The sequence below is a fragment of the Homalodisca vitripennis genome, chromosome 3 (assembly GCF_021130785.1).
Source record: "Homalodisca vitripennis isolate AUS2020 chromosome 3, UT_GWSS_2.1, whole genome shotgun sequence".
Classification (NCBI taxonomy): domain Eukaryota; kingdom Metazoa; phylum Arthropoda; class Insecta; order Hemiptera; family Cicadellidae; genus Homalodisca; species Homalodisca vitripennis.
Genome location: NC_060209.1, coordinates 166472103 through 166490561, shown reverse-complemented (window position 1 = coordinate 166490561; position 18459 = coordinate 166472103). Strand labels below are relative to the sequence as shown.

At 32.3% G+C, this 18459-nt stretch overlaps 1 protein-coding gene across 1 annotated transcript in view; it reads left to right on the top strand.

Moving 5' to 3' along the window:
* Window positions 1-18459, top strand: part of LOC124357754 (alpha-L-fucosidase) — a 41712-nt gene that overhangs the window by 829 nt on the left and 22424 nt on the right. The window contains exons 2-6 of the mRNA XM_046809787.1: window positions 2434-2580; window positions 2757-2898; window positions 7721-7827; window positions 14048-14217; window positions 16250-16451. Of these exons, the coding sequence (XP_046665743.1) occupies window positions 2434-2580; window positions 2757-2898; window positions 7721-7827; window positions 14048-14217; window positions 16250-16451 (768 nt within the window). The remainder of the gene's footprint in view (window positions 1-2433; window positions 2581-2756; window positions 2899-7720; window positions 7828-14047; window positions 14218-16249; window positions 16452-18459) is intronic.

Genomic DNA, 18459 nt, shown 5'->3' with positions numbered 1-18459 from the left:
TGCAAAGTTTAAAATTTAAGTATCTGTTAAAAATTAAAAAAAACATTGGTCTATTGTATTTTTCTACACCCTGTATACAAGAAGGTAGCTAAATATTTTTAAAACTGTGCCATTTTATAAGCTTTCCAACCATACACTACACTATTGAAGTTTGAATCAATTATTATAATTGCCTTGTGGTCACTCATTTCAAGTTTATTCATTTACAATGTATTAATTGTTTAAAATTATAAGGTAAAACTCAATACTGTATGTATTTATTAAATGAGTGCAACAAAATAAGTAGTCGGAAATAATTTCCAAAATTAATCTATTAAATAAACAGAACAAATGGTTTATTTAACTTGTTTGAACTCTGTTTTCATATTTTATATCAGGATAACAAAGAAATTTTGAGATTCGTCCCATTTTGGATTATTTACTACAGGTTCCTTTGTTCGCCGAGTTATAACTCTTATAGAAAGATCCAAGAGACTTAAAATTTGTTCCTAGGTTTCTCTTGGTTAAAGGAATATCGTTATTGGTCAAAATGACTAAATTTGCCTGTTTGTTCGTCTGTGTGATAACTTTTTTGTTAAGTTGCATTTGGTCCCTTGATACTCTGTTGTATCAGTTTATTCACTACATGATTTTGCTTGCCCGAATAATAATCACACTTGTGCCCATATATTTACCCTCTCATTTTAAACATCTCTTTCCAACAATTTTCTTTTTCCTGTGTGGAATTTTTATGGATTTTTGGAATCTTAGGAACTTTTTTTAAATTATTAATACAACAAAATACAGTAATAGCAATTCCTTCTTCAACCTCTAATCCGTGTAGTTGAACTGCTAGTAACACTTAATACTTTTGTACTTTTTTTACTTTACAGTATTCAAAGCTTTGAGGGCTTTTCCTTGAAAATATGCTGGAACTTAAAATGTACAAATTTGATTTCATATTTCCAATAAAAGATAAAGATAAAGTAAAAGATTTTGTCACATTTATAGGGAAATTCCATGCAAGGAGTCTGTAAAGTCTCAAGTTGTAATGTGTCTATATTGGAGGTTTTTAATTTGGAATGGCTGTTTTACGTTTTTGCTTAAACATTTTTAGAACATTGAACATTGTTTATTTGCTTATCTTTCTTATAATTGGATTAGTAAATTTTTTCAATGTATCCAATTCAACTTTTACCCTAGACTAGCTGGAAAAACTAATAAATTTGAAACCCCCAGTTTTCAAATGAATCACATTGAGAATTTTCTATTTGAAACTATGACCCATTGACCTGAGAATATGGACACAAATTAAATTTGGATTAAATATAATATTCTAGCAGGGTTGGTTTTTTATCATCTTGAATAGATTAATCGAAGGATTCAATATTCTTGAATTGTTTGTTCAGTTGAAAAAAGTAATGTATATAGAACATAAGTGATAGTGCCCACTGCCTCAGCGATTGATAGTGTGTCACTGTTGAGAGATTAAGAGAGATGTTGCTGTAAGTCATGGATATAGAGAAGATTTGTCAAGACTAACAACACCTGAAATGTGCACAAGTTAACTGTCAGCTGCCGCTATAAACATGTGGTGCAGGTTTAATTAGTACTTTTATTTCTTTGTATCATGTGACTTAAGAGTTTTCTCACTTACAAATGCTTATCAGGCTGTGTTATACATTGTTCCTATTTGATTAGCTTACTAGCTGCTACTCTGTTAGTTTATAATTAAGCATAAATGGTGTTTTAATATTCATTCATAAAAAATGTTGAGCTTAAAACCATTTTAAAATGTTAGAAAATAACATTTAAACGTTTTACAGGTGTCACACATGTGCCAGAAAGTTTTGTTTCTCTAACAGACCACAATTTTTTGAGAAAAACACATAAAAAATTAATAATTTCAGTTGTAATTTTAGTATATTTTATATGTTCTCTCTTTTATACATTTTAGTGGATGTGTATACTGTACAACAAATGATTTTTTAGGAATATTTTTGGATTTCTAAATTTATTGCAACTTATTTGTTATTAAAAGGGATTTAGCAAGAAAATATGTTTTATTTCATAAACCATTTGAGCATATTTAAACATATTTAGATATTTTTATAAATATTTGGGATTTATATAAAAACAAAGTTTTGAAAAGCTATAGAAATAATGTTTTTCTCTAAAATATGTTTTTAAATATTATTTTATTCATTCACAGATAGTGAGCACAGTTTTAGATTCTTATGTTTTTCTAAACAAGCTGCATTACTTTGGAATCTGTGATGCCACATAAACGTGTTATTTTGTCAAAGACTTTTATGTGGCAGTTTACGTATGTTCAATGTAGCCAATCAATCATCGATACCAGATATATGATACAACAGTATGAATAAATATATTTTTATTACTATGCAAAATGTCAGTATTGTTATGAATGAAATCTTGTTCTCACTGTGACAGGTGGAGAATACAAACCAACATGGGATAGTATAGACTCTCGTCCATTGCCGCAGTGGTATGATGATGCAAAACTGGGTATTTTCATCCACTGGGGTGTATTTTCCGTCCAGAGTGTAAGCAGTGAGTGGGCATGGAAAAACTGGAAAGGTAAGGCTGTTTGTTTACTTTACTTTATATTCATTTTAAACATATAATGACGTAGTAGTTAAGTATTTTAGAAAACTATGTTCTAATTTGGCTTAAATATGGGAATAAGTAGAATGTGGTTATAAGTTATGAACACATGGAAGCTATAAATCAAATACATTATGTTCATTTTCCAGAAAACCTGAGTCAACCTCTTATCAAATATATTGAAAATAATTACCCAAAGTATATGACGTATCAGGACTTTGCGAAAGAATTCACTGCAGAATTATTTAATCCTGAGCAATGGGCGAAGATTATACACTCATCAGGAGCTAAGTAAGAGCTAAAAATGTTTTACAGATTTTTTGTTTAATATTTAAGACCAGGGATGTATCAAGAATTGCAATTCTTGGGGCAATTACAGTATCCATCTATTTAACCTACGATATTTTATATAGTGTTATTAATAGCTTTACTGTTATTAATAAAATTAGTGTTATATGTTCATAGTAAATAAAAATTATTACTAAAGTTAAATACAAACTTAATCATTAGTTGAAAAAGAAACAATTTAAACCGTGTTGAATGTAGAGCTTATATTGGCTTTTCTTAATTCAATAACTAAATTGAAAAATCACAAACAACCAATAATAATAACTTTTATATTGTGAGGCCTTTCGATAGCAAGGCCTTATTTAGATACATTAAGAAATTGTGGTGTGTCTGAAGAAGATATCATTGCTATCGAAAGGCTCATCAGTATACAAAAAATTGAAATTCATCAATGTCAACAATTTTTCCCACAGTTCTTATTTTCCACAGTAAACACACACATTTCTCTCATATAATCATTCCGATTGACAACAGTTTTGCCGGACATATCCAACTGTTTCTCACATCATTTTGTTCCTCAACCCATAAATAAATAAAACGTACCATTGTGGTGTAGAATAATTTACTATCTTCGAACCAAGTACCGATTCTAGGAGTAATTTTTTACGACAAGATCACTAATTATACTGCTAGAAAGGATATTCTTTTCCAAAATACAATAGAAATAGAAATAGAAATAGAAACATTTTTTATTTCCAAAAACATATATACATAGATATTACATTTATTTACATTTTAAGTATAGTATTTGGATAATATTATTTATATAATTTAAGTATTTATTACATATTAATATATATTCTAAATGGAAATTAGCCTACATGGGCAAGCAGCCTGTGCGTAGGCTAGAGTTGTACTAAAAAGTGTATGTTATCTAGATGTCGAAAAAAAGTGTTACTGTTAAGTGTCGGTGTGTTTTAAGGCATAAATGTAGAAATGTAGTTGTGTGATGAAGGAGATAAGAGATAATATTGTATTAGACAAAAAGAATTAAGACCACATACGATATGACGAGCGCTGGGGGATGAGGAGGGGTTAAGTGAATGAATCACGTCAGTTTGGTCCCCAGTCTGAGTGAATGAAAGTCTCGGATCCTTGGACTCCAATTTGTAACAATAGTTCTGTGACATTATATTTAAATTTTGTAATACTACCTGATTCAAATAAATTTAAATGCTGAAATTTGTTACATATGTTTCTAAATAGAATATGTGAAATATAGTAAGAATTGGTTTTTGAAAAGGATTTATCTAATCTAATTACATTAATACCAACATGTTCTGAATATCTTGTTTGGTAAGAGTGCACAATTTTTGGTAATATTGTATTAGCATTTTTGTAGATGTGAATTAGTACATTTTTTATATATAACTGTCGTAGTGAAAGTAGGGAGGATTCCTGAAAGAGAGACTCAGTTGGATAACGCACATTTTTCCTCAACCCTGCCTTTAATATACTCTTTTGCGTAATGAAAAGAGGTTCGAGAAGAGTTTTACACGCACCGCCCCACGCAATGTTACCGAAGGAAAGAAGTGACTGAACGTAAGCATAATACACTAATTTTATCTCGTTTCCGTCTAAAATTTCACTTAGTTTCCTAAATGCATAAATATACTTTCTAATTTTGTTAAGGACATAATCAACGTGCTCAGACCATTTTATGCGAGAGTCAAAAACAACTCCTAGGTATTTATAGCGTTTTACGAGCTCTATTTCTTTGCACCCACATGTCGAATTGGAGTAACTACCGCACTGATGAATTATTAGATCTGTCAAATTATATTCTGTACTAGAATGCAGAGAAATAGGCATAAATTTTGTTTTGGAAATATTCAATGAAAGAATATTTTGGTCAAACCATTTTTTTAACGTTTTTAAGTCACTCATTGCATTTAATTTAACATCTCGCCAGTTTTTTCCTGAAATGAAAATCAAACTGTCGTCGGCAAACAAATAAAGCTTCCCAAATAAATTAATTCTGGAAATATTATTGATATAAATTAAAAATAAAACTGGTCCTAACGTACTGCCCTGGATTACTCCGTAATCGACAGTTTGTTCGTCACTATTATGTCCACAGATTGAAACCACTTGACGCCTTTCTTTGAAATAACTACTAAACCAAGCCAAAGCAGTGCCGCGGACGCCTATAGCTACTAATTTGTCTAATAAAATACTGCGATCAATTGAGTCGAACGCCTTTTTCAGGTCTAAGAATATGAGCATGCATCTATTGTTTTTAGATAGATTGGTATTTAAATCTTTATTTATGTCAAATAAAGCATCATTTATACATTTGTCCCGCCTAAATCCATACTGATTTTCACTTAAAATGCTATTGTTTTCCAAGTAAGATACTAGCTGACTTTTAACTATTCGTTCTAGTACTTTAGAGAACACACTAAGCAAAGAGATTGGACGGAAGTTGCTTTTATCTGTAAAGTCGTTAGATTTGTATATGGGAATTATTTTTGCCAATTTAAATTTATCAGGGAAAATTCCTGTTGAAATACTGGTATTAATTAAATGTGTCAAAGGTTTTAAGATAAAGTGAATATTATTTGTAAGAAGGTTAGCCGATACCCCATCAAGTCCCGGGGCAGACCCTTTCCTAAGTGCAGTCACCTGTCGTAGTACATCTTGTTCCGAAACAGTACACAGTGTGAAGTGCGTGTCCAGTGTGTAGTCAGAGTCCCTCACTACTAGCTCCCCTCCTGTGTCTATCTCTGTTGCCAGGTTACTTCCAACAGCGGAAAAAAAAATATTAAAATCATTGGAAACTTTTTTTAAGAGCATTGGATTCATGATGGCTCCTGGAAGATGCTTTGTAATGGGAAACGAGTCCTTGGTGTTGACTCTTCCAGCTAACTCATTTATAATACCCCAAAATAATTTTGGATCCCTTTTTGTCTCATTTAATTTTGTTCTATAATATTCTCGCTTTGCAAATTTTACAGAGTTGGTTAAGTGTTGTCTAAGATCAATGTATTGTTTTTTCAATTCACGGTTAAATGGTTGCCTTTTCAAAATTTTGCTCATTTTATCCCGTTTACGTATCAGGTTTATTAAATCAGTAGAAATCCAGGGCTTAAGCTTTTTCTTTCGGGTGGTCACGTTTTTTATTTCTTTTTTTGCTTGTGAAATTGAATTATTTATAATAGCATAAAAATTAGTAGAGCACTCATTGACATCAAAACTGTCCAGGACGGTTTCCCAGTTTGAGTTAGAGAGCATGTTAGTGAGCAATGTTTGGTCAATGTATGTGATAGGTGGTAGTAGAGTATCAGTAGACCTACTGATACTATTAATAATAGTATTATTATTATAGTATACTAATAATAATACTATTAATAATTAATAATAATAAATAAATACAGTTTCATTTCGTGATTATTAACGCACACTTATGTTGAAGGCACTTTTTTTAAGGAATTGAAGACTTTCCTTTTCAGTTTGAAGTAAATTCCAGAACCAAACATAATTATTCATGATGGAATTTTGCATTAAGCAAGTGCACGACAAGCAATGAAAAAAAAAACTAAATGAACAACAATTAATTATTCATTAGTGACAGGTGATTTTTGCGTCTAGGCCTACTTGAATGGTCGCATATCTAGGCCTACTTGGAGGCGATAGGAAGTATGACTCATCATCGGGTATTTTTCGATTCGTTATGAAACAAGGGAAGTATTAGTAACAAATAATGAAGTTTATTTTGGTCCCTGATAAGGAAAACTTAGTGCCCTCTGGATAATACCAAGTACCAGATAATACCAAAGTACCAAGTACTGGATAATTCCACAGTACCAAGTACTGGATAATACCAAAGTACCAAGTACCGGATAATACCAAAGTACTGGATAATATTAAAGTACCTGCAACAGTTAGAAAAGATTGTTTTCATATTTGCATTTTGGGTTAAAGGTGCTATTATGGTTTATTAACAATAATTTTACAATCCAGAAAATATTAACAGTGTGATTTTAAATGAAGTATGATTTTTAATAATAAGGTCAGGCTCAGAATATCCATGGTTAAATAAATGTGCAAAAAAGTATGTGCTTTTATTGAAAATGAAAAGAATTTATTTCAAATCTATGTTGATCATGCTACTTTATGGTTTGCACAGGATACACATGCTAAAATTAATTACTAATAAAAATTATAAGATTTAAAGTTAAAGTTTTATGTTTTTTAACTTAAAGTTAGTTTAACAATTTTTTTATGGAAACAAATTTTGTCAATAGTGTTCTATTTGCACCAGAGTCAATGAAAACCTTATCTTATCTAAGAGTCAGATGTGGTAAAATAATTTAGAGTTTTACACCGCAGGAACAGTGTTTCTTCAAATTCAAACCCTTTTACACCTTTATTTTTGTTTGTGGGATTATGATAGATGTTTTAGTTTAAGAAATGATTAATATACATTAATTCTTTTTAGTTTTTCTTATGAAGAGGGAGCCCAAGGGAGTAACTATCTTTTAGTAGGAATAAGTAGTAACTATTTTATTCAGAGAATAACTTTTGGAGTAATTATTTTCAAAGCATTCTATACCTTTTGAGTATATAAGCAATGAAGTATGATTAAAAATAAGCCTGTAAAAAGGGTTTGAAATTTAACGTTGTCCTTATGAAATTAAAATAAAGATGGTTGCCAGTACAGCTAGTTCATAAGATTCTTATGATGTTGGATAAGAGGATGAATATATTTATACTTTACGTTTAAAGAAAATTGAATGTACTATAATGAGATATTTGTTCAAAGGTATGTTGTGCTTACCAGCAAACATCATGAAGGTTACACTCTATGGCCATCTAAGTACTCCTTCAGCTGGAACTCTATGGATGTTGGACCACACAGAGATTTAGTTGGTGAGTGACTGAAAGTGTTTTTAATTATTACTTTCTTGCAGAATGAGGTATAGTTATTATTTATAACTGAATGATTGTGATATATATTATATACTAGCTGGTACCCGTGGCTTCACACGCATTTTCAAAATCGAAGTTCTGATACTAGTCAGTAAAAGTTCTTATGTTGCAGTATGATTACGTCCTATGACATTTTTCAAATGTAAATAGGCATAATCAGGCATATATTATTTGAGTAATCATGGTTAAGAGGATCAGTGTTTAACTTGACTCTTAAATCATGTTTTATATGTGTAGGAGCATTTCCGGTTTGAATTAATTATATTACCATTACCATAGCTAAGTTTGCCTTGTTGCTCCAATTAAGAAAATACAAATACATAGGTATCAGAAACCTACTTCAGTCAAAAAGCATTAGCCCTTGTCATATACTTCCAAGATATTTCCAGTGTCATAGTTGAGTTTATCACTATGAAAAGAATAAACATATGTAGAAATGAGAAACCTATTACGGTCTAAAAGGAATTTCTATCTTTTTTTGTTCTCTTAGGACAAGAGGCTTAGAAAATATAATCTAATCTTATAAGGACCTTTGCACTGCTTCCGGAGTGACAGAATATCTTGGATGGGTAAGGTTGGGAGTAGGGGCCGCATCCTGTCAAGATTCAAGAGGAAAAGTTTAGGGCACTAATTTCAAGTCATGTCTTCTAGAAATAAGGAGATGCCAGCTCTGAACTAGCCTCTCCAGTCAAAGCAGGCAGGGAGTTGTATACCCTTATATATAGGGTCGCAAGATCTCTTAATGAATGAACTCTTAATGAATTTAACAATGTTAAGGACATTCACCAGTTTAGAGTTCCTTATGTGAAAACATTCACAGCTTTGTTCATTAAGGTTGGTTAATAACAGTATTTGAATAGTATTTACAATGGCATTAAATGTTTTTAATTCGTCACTGACACAATCTGGAGTAAAAGTTGGATATTAACATTCTCTTTGCCATCTGCATTATACTACTTCTTTAAGTTAAGAGGACTAAATACAGTTGGCTAGGCTTGTTAGTAGTTGTGACTTATTTTGTAAGTTTATCAGTACAGTGATACAAAAGAAGAGCCTTGAGGGTTCCATCATCAGTTATCTAATCTGAATAAAATCTGTTTGTTCTCATTCAAAAGCTAAGAAATGTTGTGGGGTAGACTTTATGGACAGCCTATTTACATACTTTTTTGTAAGCATAGTGTTTTAAATGAAGCCTATTATAATTAATTAGTAAATTTTATAATGATTATGTGTGTTAGTGAAGTAGCAGAGCGTATTTCCTCAATGATTTATATCACTATGTTATGAAACTCAACACTGATAACTTCATGAACCTTGCAAATTTTGCTCAATCAGTCAATTATCTATTGAACCTTCTAAAAATATGTATTGATACAAGCTTCTATACATGAATAAGAAATACACGGAAACACTTAAAATACGTTTAGTGTTTTAACTTACAAAAGTGAAACTCACCTATATACCAGGCGTGATGAAACATTCCATACTATTATATAATACTATTCCATACTATTATTATGATATATTAAAGGGATTTATAAATCATTTCCTATAATGATTTATAAATCGTTATTATGATGTATTGGTGGAAAATCATAATATGATAACAATGCAATTTCCTTATTACTGATTAAATTTAACTCAAATAAATTGGCTTAACACAAGACATTAGGTACCTAGTTATGTTAACTGACTAAGTGTACTTGACCAACCTTAACAGATTAATGAAAATTTAATCATCACACTAGGTAAATTCATAAAAAATCTTAATAAATATTTATTTTTTATCTTAAATTTTACACTTAAAGATAATGTCAGAAGTTTCTCCTTAGATCCAAGCCTATTAATACATAAGCCTAGGTTTTTTAGTTTCACATCATTTTTGCAATTCACTGCCTAGAAATGCCAGCTTTCTTTGGAGTGTTTGTACAGTGGTGTACTAATTTGCCTGTACTTTTTTGGTATTTAACAATATTTTATTATTTTTTGTTTCGTTTGTCTACTAACAATATTTACTACACGAATAAAATACCAAATAGTATTTCAATCCTAGCACTTTTTTAACTGTGGAAACAAAAATAAATTAAATGTTTTTTACTTTGAACTAAAAACATTATAAAATTTAAAAAAATATTTTATTGTTAAGAACACTTTTTATTTGAAAGTATACTTTGACTGGATACAACCTCCCAGGCTATAGCACTGACTACTGTGGATTACAAGGAGGTGCATGAGGCTTGTCAATCAGAAGTAATACAATATGACATATCATATTACATCTTACCGTCCAGCAGAGGTGTATTCCAGGTATTGTTTAGTATCTCTTGTAAATTGAATTTAGAGGTATTGTGGGACTTATTCAGATGAGTTTGCTAGTGGTAAGTATAATATCTTTTGATGAGTCCTAGATCAGTGTTAGCTAACACTTCTTGCCACTCTATTATTTTTTATAATATCAACTATACTATAATATTGTGCCTAATTGTTTGGAACAAACCATTAGAAAGCTGGGTATTCAGTTTACTGTTTGCTTAACCCTTTGATTGCCAAGAGCCAATGAGATCGGTCCGTAGGTATTTCCAAAAAGTGCCAAGAGCCAATGAGATCGGCCCATGGGTTTTTCCAAAAAGTGCAGAGGGCCGATTAGATCGGCTTTTTGAATATTTATTACTCTGTTACTAAATATTGGCATAATATGTCATTGTACTTAGTCTCATAAATCAAATACATATAGATTATCTATCTTGATTTGATTTGTTACAGCTGGTATAAGCTCTCTGCCAAATGAGAGACAATTATGCGAGTGCAGATTTTCAATATTTTGCACTAATATATATATACAGGGTGTATATTATGTCTGGAAACACCCAAATATATCCTTTAATAATTTAAATATAAATTTGTAACCTCTTACAATCGTGATAGAGATTGGGGCATCTACTTTTTGGAACAATGTTTTGTTATGTCACACCAACGGGGGACGTCCTGCCGAGGGTATCGTGAATATTCTTAATGGAAGCCTATACCTTGTGATACATAATTTTAAAGGTAATAGCTTACTGAATTGAATGCCACAAAACCGCATCTCAAAGGAATTATTCTATCAGAAAATAGAGCATTTTTAGTATTGAAAAATTTACTGATGTTCAACAATGTAATTTTAACATGGTTCTTGCCACAAAAATGTGTTACACTAATTTTTTAGCATTTTTTAAAATGTTCAATTAAATTAAAACAAAAATTTCAATTTTAAGCTGGTTCTATTAGCACAAATTTGCCAGTTTTTATTACAGTACAATTATGGAAATACTTATGTTATTGATTTCTTATTACAAATAAAAAATAATGTATGCTATTAGAAAAGTCTTACAACAAACGTTTTACCTGCATTTGGTGTCAAAGCAATTGTTCGAACTGTGTTCCTTCTACGGTTTGACAATGAGCCAATCTTGTGTAAAAATGATTCGACAGAGTTGCCCTAACATTTCTTCAGTTATCAAAGCAATCTCCTCTATAATCCTGTTTCTTAGGTCTTTCCAAATTATGAGGCTTTCTTCTATAAACATTGGATTTTAAATGACCCCATAGGAAATAATCGATTGGTGGACAAATCCGGAGATCTTGGGAGGCCATTCGATTTCTCCTCTTCGGCCAATCCATTTATGAGAAAACCTTAAATCCAAATACTCTCTTACCTGTCTCCCATAATGGGGTGGAGCACCATCCTGCTGAAACCATACATTATCAAAGTATTCTCCTGATGCAATTTGAATAGCTGGGATTATTTCATTTTGGAGCATATTGTAGTAAAGTTCGGCATTTAAATTTCCATTGATGAAAAAAGGGTCCAACAATTTTGTTACCTAAAATTCCACACCATACGTTCAGTTTTTTGTGGTTGCTGTGAATGGGACTCAGTAATCCAATGTGGGTTTTCACTAGCCCAGTAACGGCAATTGTGCCTGTTAACATTGCCATTTAGGAAAAAAGTTTGCCTCATCAGAAAATAGTATGTTGGTCAGAAAATCTCTATTGTCATCACATTTGCGCATCACAAGTTCACAAAACTCAACTCTTCTGTCGTAATCATCCTCACTTAACTGTTGGACTAAATGAACTTTAAATGGTTTGTATTTATTAATTTTCAAAATCTTACTCACAGACATAGGGTGCATATCATGTTGCTGTGCAGCTTTTCTGAGCGATGTATGTGGGTCTTCAATAAATGTTTGCAAAACATCTAGTGCATGTTCTTCATCTGTTGCAGATTGTATCCTACCCGACTTTGGCCGATTACGTACACTCCCTGTCATTTCAAAACGCTCAATAGTTTTTGATATTGTTGAAACACTTATGGGATTCCTTTCTGGGAAAGTGTCATTAAACAAATTACAACTTCCCCATAAGATCTTTGACGATCGCCATATCCTCGCATCATCAACAGAGTAATTCGTTCTCTTTCAGACAATTCCATTAAAATGCCAAATAAAAATGAACTACTGTAATTAGATAACTTGTTGACAGCAATGCTTCAGAGACATGATTAACTCGACAGGGAATGATATGACCTTTGTCCATTTGTAATTCCCAAGCTTAGACCTGTCTAGTGAAAGCTCCATGCTCAACAAAAACTGAAACCTGTAGAACCAGATGATTAATAACACAATAATGTTTCTCATAGGCTAGTGACCTGTGTCTCTTTTAAACCTTCCTGCTGACTGGAAAAACACCAAGTACAGATTCATAAGTAATCAGAGAAAGTGACTCATAAGTTTTATTCATTGTAATAAAAACTGGTAAATTTGTACTAATGAAAACCAGCTTAAAAATAAATTGTTTATTTTATTTTAATTGAACATTTTAAAAAATGCTAAAAAATTAGTGTAACACATTTTGTGGGAAGAAACTATGTTAAAAATTACATTGTTTGAACATCAGTAAATTTTCAATACTAAAAATGCTCTATTTTCTGATAGAATAATTCCTTTGAGATGCGGTTTGTGGCATTCAATTCAGTAAGCTATTACCTTTAAAAATTATGTATCACAAGGTATAGGCTTCCATTAAGAATATTCACGATACCCTCGGCAGGACGTCCCCCGTTGGTGTGACATAACAAAACATTGTTCCAAAAAGTAGATGCCCAATCTCTATCACGATTGTAAGAGGTTTCAAATTTATATTTAAATTATTAAAGGATATATTTGGGTGTTTCCCAGACATAATATACACCCTGTATATATATATATATAAGGAAATTCCTACTCAGTATTACAGATACTTACTATTTTCAAACTTGGTAAGTTATACTTGTTCATACTTACATAGAGAACAATAGAAAAGTTGCATACAAATGTATTAACATAAAAAAGTTACAAATTTTCTTTATCAATGCATAAAAACAAAATTTTATTGTGTTTTTTTTTTAATTAAAAAATTTCATTAGATTTTACCATACAAATAAATATTATGTCATATCCTACGTTTCCCCTAACACAATATAACAAAATCATCCCATTATGTGTATTTTTGAAAAAGATTTGAATTATTTTGTGGAATGCTACACAATTACCAAATTTAAAAACTCAGTTATACAAAAAATCTCAACTCAGTTATACGGATACTTACTTTTTTGAAATTTTGTACGTTTGTTCCTATGCACATAAAGAACAATAAAAAAGATACGTATAAATAAATTAAGTATCATAAAATTACAATTTTTTATCCCAAAGTTGTACAAAATTGTATTTGTTTGTTATATTTTTTTATTTTAAAACGTGTTATCGTTCATATACATATTACAAGATATGGCTTATTTTCTTCCCTACATAATAAAAGAAAAATCATGTAACTATATCTTTAAGTTTTTAATTGTTTGGCTGAACATTACACAAACACCAAAAGAGTGCTTGGCACTGAGATAGGTGACCTGTTATAAATGCTTGGCACTGACAGCACCACCTCCTCAAAAGTGCTTGGCATTCAAAGGGTTAATCTTCACAACATTCTGTATTAGAGACATCATAAACCCTTTGGTCTAGCCATTCTACACTTCAAAAATTCAGCATCTATTTTATAAATGCTTGTATCTGTACTTAAATCCCTATTAGTAATTTTTTTCCTGTAACTCTATTCAGTGAAATTTGTGCTTTATTTTCAGGTGAACTGAAAGCAGCCTTGGAGAACTATACTGATATTACATTTGGTCTTTACCACTCAATGTTTGAATGGTACAATCCTCTCTACCTTGCCGATAAAGCTGCAAACTATTCAAATTTGAGTAGTGTAAACTTTGTTGACTCCAAAATAATTCCAGAATTGGTTGAATTGGTAAGATATTGACTATGTATTTGTATATGAAAAACTTAACTGTGTACCGTCCTTTCTTCCCTCTTAGAACATATTAATCTAGTAGTGTAAAGTCCACACTTAATATTATAAGATATTCAGAACTGTGTAAAAAATGAATCAGAAAATGTATGGAATGATAACTTAAGATTCAAGCCAATTTATTTGACATGTAAATCTACTGGGCAGAGTGGGTCACCGAACATAGTCCATCCTAATAAAATCCTTCCTCTTAGTCACTGCAAAGTGGCTGCCCGGCATACACATGAACATGTGGCCACTGTGCCATAGTGTTTGTATTTGATTTTTTTAAATGTTTTAATTTGTTTGTGTCGTGTATTGTGTATTTTCATTTAAACATACACACACACACACACACACACACATATAAAAGTTAAAATGAAACTTATATATAAGTTACATTACATACATATATATAATGTCAGTGATCCCAGCAGCTACTGGTGATTACTGTCATTCCTTGTGTGGCTATACAACAGTAGCCCTGTTAAAGACACTGTTGTATTACATTACAGGTAGAGATGTACAAGCCACAAGTACTTTGGTCTGATGGTGATTGGGATGCTCCAAGCAACTATTGGTGATCACTGTCATTCCTTGTGTGGCTATACAATAATAACCCTGTTAAAGATACTGTTGTATTACATTACAGGTAGAGATGTACAAGCCACAAGTACTCTGGTCTGATGGTGATTGGGATGCTCCAAGCAACTATTGGTGATCACTGTCATTCCTTGTGTGGCTATACAATAATAACCCTGTTAAAGATACTGTTGTATTACATTACAGGTAGAGATGTACAAGCCACAAGTACTCTGGTCTGATGGTGATTGGGATGCTCCAAGCAGCTATTGGTGATCACTGTCATTCCTTGCATGGCTATACAATAATAAGCCTGTTAAAGATACTGTTGTGTTACATTATAGGTAGAGATGTACAAGCCACAAGTACTCTGGTCTGATGGTGATTGGGATGCTCCATATTGCACTGTCAAAGGTGATTACAGGTACGTACTCTGGTCTGATCATTGGTGATCACTGTCATTCCTTGTGTGGCTATACATTACAGGTAGAGATGTACAAGCCACAAGTACTGTTAACTCCAAGCTAATCACTGTCATTCCTTGTATACAATAATACCCTGTTAAAGATACTGTTGTATTACATTACAGGTAGAGATGTACAAGCCACAAGTACTCTGGTCTGATGGTGATTGGGATGCTCCAAGCAACTATTGGTGATCACTGTCATTCCTTGTGTGGCTATACAATAATAACCCTGTTAAAGATACTGTTGTATTACATTACAGGTAGAGATGTACAAGCCACAAGTACTCTGGTCTGATGGTGATTGGGATGCTCCAAGCAACTATTGGTGATCACTGTCATTCCTTGTGTGGCTATACAATAATAACCCTGTTAAAGATACTGTTGTATTACATTACAGGTAGAGATGTACAAGCCACAAGTACTCTGGTCTGATGGTGATTGGGATGCTCCAAGCAGCTATTGGTGATCACTGTCATTCCTTGTGTGGCTATACAATAATAACCCTGTTAAAGATACTGTTGTATTACATTACAGGTAGAGATGTACAAGCCACAAGTACTCTGGTCTGATGGTGATTGGGATGCTCCAAGCAACTATTGGTGATCACTGTCATTCCTTGTGTGGCTATACAATAATAACCCTGTTAAAGATACTGTTGTATTACATTACAGGTAGAGATGTACAAGCCACAAGTACTCTGGTCTGATGGTGATTGGGATGCTCCAAGCAGCTATTGGTGATCACTGTCATTCCTTGCATGGCTATACAATAATAAGCCTGTTAAAGATACTGTTGTGTTACATTATAGGTAGAGATGTACAAGCCACAAGTACTCTGGTCTGATGGTGATTGGGATGCTCCCAGCAGCTACTGGCGATCACTGTCATTCCTTGCGTGGCTATACAATAATAAGCCTGTTAAAGATACTGTTGTGTTACATTATAGGTAGAGATGTACAAGCCACAAGTACTCTGGTCTGATGGTGATTGGGATGCTCCCAGCAGCTACTGGCGATCACTGTCATTCCTTGCGTGGCTATACAATAGTAGCCCTGTTAAGGACACTGTTGTCGTCAACGACAGGTGGGGCAGTGACACTCTTTGTAAACACGGTGGCTTCATGACATGTGCCGACAGATTCAATCCTGGTAAGTACCTCCATTTTGATGTAATCTTAAGTTGGAAATATATGGAAAGGCAGTCGCGGGACTAATCAACAGAAGTGACTACTTCTTTTAACAGACTATAAATATATATATATATATATATATATATATATATATATATATATATATTGAAAATATTTATATTTTCTAATAATTTTATACATATTTTTGTAATAATTTATAAATTTCCTATATTACAATGACCGCTGTCTTCTAAATATTAAAGTAATAATTATTTATACATTTTCATTATTATCGTTTATATTAGTTTCTATAATTTGGCCAGTATCATTTTCACTAACTGCAATCTCGTATTTCCGAACTAATTACTTCATTTTCATTGCCATTATATTCTAAAAATGAAATTATAGGTTTATAATAACAGAAATAACAATTCTGGAATCAAATCTTGTTAAATATCTTGTAAACACAGCATCTATTGTTGTTCCGTATCTTCTTGTATTTACGTTTTTATTGTTTGACATTGTTAAATTTAACGTAACTTTAAAAAAAAATCAATTAATGGTTTTGACGTTTCTTCAGCAAAATTTGTAATAAAATCTGTTTTATGTAATTTATTTTATTTGTGGGCAAGAACCAATGTAAGTAAAGGTTATAATTATAATCAACAGAAAGACTAATTTTCTTCCAGGATTAGAATACTAATGTTTACATTGCAATATTGTTTACATTTTTACTGATTGACTTTGCAGGAATTCTTCTACATATTCCCTAGAACTATTACAATGGCATATTTTTACTCAATTTATTTATAATAATATATTAATATTATTTACAATTTATTTTGCGCTAATTCACAAAAAATAGATCTGAAGCAATCAATTACCCATTATGACCTCAAAATCAAAACCAACCAGCTACTCAGCTGGAGATATGGTTTTCGCCAAGGTAAAAGGCTATCCTCATTGGCCCGCTATTGTCAATGATGGTGACAATACTGGCAATAACACCAAATACAAAATCACCTTCCTTGGAACTTTGGAAACCGCAGTTATAAAACCGGCAGATATGTGTCCTTACCTTAATAATCTACAATTTTATGGACAGAAAAAAATAAAAAATTCCAAAAATAAAAAATTTAACCAAGCCCTCATTTATGCCGAAAATATGTCAGCGGCTGTTTACAAACAGACCGAACAAGCCCATGAATGTAACACCGAGACACCGGCAATGGATGACTCAGTACAAAGCCTAGAACAACATCAACTAAATAATACTCCTCAAACCGAAAGAGATAGCCTAACCATGGCAGCAAAGCTGGGTTCGGCCCTACTAGAAGAAAACGAACTTCTTAAACACCAAAACAACATAATGACCGCCAGGCTACAGGGTTTAGAAGCAAAGATTGAAGATTTGGAGAATGAGGAGAACAAACATCTTGCCAAAAACGAACACCTTCAACGAATTATTTTTGAGCTTGAGGCACAAATGGCCAAGGAGAAAGACTGTATCTGTGACATAAAATCCATATTTGAGGAGCACGACGAAAAACAGGAACTTAAACTACAGGAATATGAAATCAAGTTAAGTAAGCAAGAGGAAGAATTATCTGCCCTCCGGCTAAAACTAAGAAACAAAGCCCACTTATCCGATGAATATATGAGTACAAAGGAATATAAACACTCCGAATCACAAACTGATTCCGCCACAAACTCCAATATGGCTAGTCACTCCATGCTCATAACGGAAGTAGGCCTCCTAAAAAAAGGCCACAGCTTACTGGAAGAAAAGATGCAAATACTCGAAACGAAACTTCTCAACATGCAGATAGATAATGACAAGGGCGAAGCAAAACAGGATGATAAAGAACATCCTCAACCTCCAGCGGACAAAACTTTATCGAGGGTAACTGAAAACGATGCCCCACCATGTAATAAATCACAGCATGGTGGCACACTTTGAGGAAGAAGAAAGAGCACCGACATGAGAAGAAATACTTTTAGCATCTCACTACAAGCTCAAAAATATA